General features: G+C 59.3%; 1 protein-coding gene across 1 annotated transcript; it reads right to left on the bottom strand.

Annotated features, from left to right (window-relative positions):
* Positions 1 to 308: 308 nt before the first annotated feature.
* Positions 309 to 1,504, bottom strand: LOC104862357 (cathelin). Its single transcript, XM_010624301.3, has 4 exons — positions 1,257 to 1,504; positions 831 to 938; positions 683 to 754; positions 309 to 520 (listed from the first exon to the last, which is right to left on the bottom strand). Exons 1-4 carry the CDS (start codon positions 1,485 to 1,487, stop codon positions 371 to 373), a joined length of 561 nt encoding a protein of 186 aa, XP_010622603.1. The 5' UTR covers positions 1,488 to 1,504; the 3' UTR covers positions 309 to 370.
* Between the last annotated feature and the right edge of the window lie 1,925 nt (positions 1,505 to 3,429).

The following is a 3,429-nucleotide window of genomic DNA, read 5'->3' as shown; positions in this document are numbered from 1 at the left end:
CCTCCCGGGAACTGTCCCAGCCCGGATGTGTCGCTGGGTGAGCGGCCCGGACAGCCCTCGAGCAGCACTGGCTGCAGCCCCCAACCCCGTCCTCAGCTGCCCGGCAGGGTCTGCAGAAGGCCAGGCCCTGGGCGTGGAGACACCGTCCTGGCCCTCACCTCACACCTCCTGGACCTGGACGGGACAGCTGTCCCCACCCTCCTCCGTGTCACACATTCACACACGCACACGAGAGAAAGTAAGACAAGCACTGAGGCTTAGCAGCTGCTTTCACCTTTATTTCTTTTTTTTCTTCCTGGTACCGGGGATTGAACTCAGGACCTTGCACTTGTGAGGCAGGCACAGTGCCCCTGAGCTACATCCCTGGCCCTCACACTCTATTTGGATAGTTACTGGGAAACTGGGGCCTAGGCTGGAACTTCTGCAAAGCATTCCCGATTTTCTGTAGCGTTTTGCGCAGCTTCCGTCCTGTTTTTCGCAAGAATTTACGCAGCCCCACCATTCGCCTGACGCGCTGGGCCTGGGAGGTAGAAAGCGCTGTGGGGCTGCACCGGGCCCAGGCCAGGACCCCACCCAACCACAGGAGGCCTGGGACCCCGGACCCTCTGGGGTGACCCTGGGAACTCGGGGCTGATCCCCCCACCCTGCGATCTGTGCTCCCCGTCCTTGGTCCCCCGCTCACCCTGTCACAGCTGACACCAGAGGCGCTGCTGGCCGGGCCCAGGGTGACCGTCCCCGTGCATCGCTTCACCACCTGGGGAGAGGAGCCCCAGCTCAGCCCTACCCCAGGGCCCCATGCCCAGCGCCACAGGCGGTGCCCCCAGCCTCACCCCGTTCTCCTTGAAGTCACACTGCTCCAGCGGCAGCTGGGTCGCCTTGGGACACACTGTCTCCTTCACAGTGAAGCTCACGGGCTTTGGGGTACCTGGGTCCTCATCCTGGTCAGGGGAGAAAGTGGGGCGGCTCGGCTCAGGCCCCCTGACTCCACCTGTAGGGTCTCACTAGGTAGCCCAGACCGGTCTTGACCTTGAAACCTCCTGCCTCAGCCTCCTGAGTTCTAGGAACACAGGTGTGCCCCACACACCAGGCTCCTATTTGGGCACGGCTGTGATCCCAGGCTTCGGGAGGCTGAGGAGGGAAGACTGCAAGTTTCAGCCCAGCCTGGGCAAACTGGTGACTTAGTGAGAGCCTGTCTTACAGTAAACACAAAGCAAGGCCTGGGGTGCAGCTCAGCAAGGCCCGGGTTCAGAGCTCACCCCCGAGGGTGTGGAGTCCAGGCTGAGGAGGCGGAAGAGGCTGGGGTCCAAGGAGCGCTTGTTGAAGTCAGCCACGGCCTGGCGCACAGCCTCCTGGTAGCCAAGGGCCTGGGTGGCGGCGGGGGACGGTAAGGAGCCCAGCAGCTGCAGCAGCAGCAGCAGCAGCAGCAGCGGCAGTGGCAGCGGCAGCGAGAGTCGCCCCGAGGAGGCACCGTCCTTCCGGGCACCCATGGTCCCTGCTGCATCCCTGCCTCGTGCCTCCTTTATTCCCACCCAGCCCTGTCCTCAGCCCTGATTGCCTCACTCCAGGCGGTGGCATAGAAGGAAGAGCCGATTTCGCCATCTCCCAGGGGCCTGGCCTCCTGGGAACCTGCAGGGGACGGGTGCAGCAGGGTTGCTCAAGAGGTTGTGTCTCCCAGCAGAGAGGAGTTGGGGCCTGTCCTGCCTCAGCCCCCCCCAGGGCCGTCTGCCCCCTCTCCCGTGTCCCCTGCCACTGCCTTCCTCAGTCTAAATATGACCCTGGGAGGGTATGGTGACTCGTGCCTGTGATCCCAGCACTCAGGAGGCTGAGGCAGGAAGGTTTCTGGGCATTCAAGGCCAAACTCTGTGTCTATCAATCAATCTATCCCCAGTCCCAGTCGTCCATAAGTGGCCCTGGCTCTGAGCCTGAGGAAAGATGTCTATGCTGGCTGAGCTGCTATTTGGCCCGACCCATGGGCCAGCTGACCCCCCAACCTCCTGAGACTGCCCCACTCCAGCCTCGCTCACGCTGGTCCCTGGCTCCCCCGCCTGGCCCTTCTTGTTTTTCTCCAGTGGTGCTGGGGTTTGAACCCCAGGCCTTCACACAGAGCTGCATCCCCCGCCCCTTGTGGTTTCCTAAGTCACTAAGTTTTCCAGACTGAACTTCCCACCTCAGCCTCCCGAGTGCTGGGCTACAGGCTACAGGCCCAGCTAGCTGTCTTCTTAAAACGACCCTGACATTCCATCTTCCTCCAGGAAGAATGGTCAACATCAAGAAATGGACGAATAACAGACGCTGGCGCGGCTGTGGGAGGAAAGGAGCCCTTCTCACCCCGGTGGGAATGTAGGCTCGCACAGCCACTACGGCAACAGCACGGAGAGTTCTCACAACACTCGAACTGGAAATTCCATTTGACCTGGCTATTTCCTTCCAGGCATCTTCCTGAGAGTTCCACGGATACGTGCATACTCATGTTATAACTCAGAGTAGCTAAATCTTGGAGGAGGCCTACATGTCCATCAACGGATGAATGGGTGCCAAAGACGTGGTATTGATGGACGATGGAGTACTACCCTGCCGTGAAGAAGATTAAGCTTGAGTCACTTGTAGGGAAAAGGACGAAGCTTACACAGCTTGAGACTATCAGGTTAAGGGCAAAGAACCAGACACACCGGCCTAAATACTGCACGGTTTCTCCTACATGAGAGCCGTGCACCAACTCCCCAGAGCCCTGAATGTAGGTCATTAGGTACTGTAGACACAGACTAGTAACAACAATTAAGAGGAAAGGGCCGGGTGGTTCGACCGCCTGCCTAGCAAGCACAGGGTCCCGAATTCGATCCCTGGTATGGAAAAAAAAAAAAAGAGGAAAGATACACAGCCGTAGTCATAGACACAGGCTCCTGCTCCTCCCGCCAGCCTGGTCCCTGCCTCCACCTGTGAGGGTGCCCGGCCCTGCCCGCCTTCGCTCCCAACAACAACGAAAGGAATGCAGGGTCTCTCCGTTCGCCGGGGCTTCCGGTCCCAGCTTTGCTCTGAGCAGCCTGGGGCAGCCCTTGGCCTCTGCCGAGGCTGAGGGGCTGGGAAGGGGCACCTTGGTCAGCTGTGGCTTGGATGGAGCCACTGATTGCACACTTGGGCCTGGGTGGAAGGGGAAGCGGGTTTCACAGCACAGGTGTTGCCCAGGGCTCTTGGTCCATCAGGACTTGCACATCACGCAGCGAGCCAGTTATTATCGGCTTTTCTTTTTCACTGCTGGGAATTGAACCCAAGCCCTTTGTACTGAGCTATGGCCGCAGCCCTTTTTTAATCTTTGTTTTGAGACAAAGCCTTGCTAAATTGCCCAGGCTGGCCTGGAATTTTGGATCCTCCTGCCTCAGCCTCCTGAGTAGCTGAGATTATGGTTCTGTACCACCACACTTGACATATCTT

Source organism: Fukomys damarensis, unplaced genomic scaffold (assembly GCF_012274545.1).
Source record: "Fukomys damarensis isolate Sample0158 unplaced genomic scaffold, DMR_v1.0_HiC HiC_scaffold_12, whole genome shotgun sequence".
Classification (NCBI taxonomy): domain Eukaryota; kingdom Metazoa; phylum Chordata; class Mammalia; order Rodentia; family Bathyergidae; genus Fukomys; species Fukomys damarensis.
The sequence above is the reverse complement of the archived record's forward strand: the minus strand, read 5'-3'. Positions and strand labels throughout refer to the sequence as shown.

Bases quoted from the DNA above. Each gene is read 5' to 3' on its own strand.
- LOC104862357 (XM_010624301.3), bottom strand. From the start codon at position 1,487: ATGGGTGCCCGGAAGGACGGTGCCTCCTCGGGGCGACTCTCGCTGCCG. The intron at 939-1,256 runs GTGAGCTCTGAA...TCCCCTGACCAG, and splicing joins TGGACTCCACACCCTCGGGG to GATGAGGACCCAGGTACCCC. The intron at 521-682 runs GTGAGCGGGGGA...TCTACCTCCCAG, and splicing joins CTGGTGTCAGCTGTGACAGG to GCCCAGCGCGTCAGGCGAAT.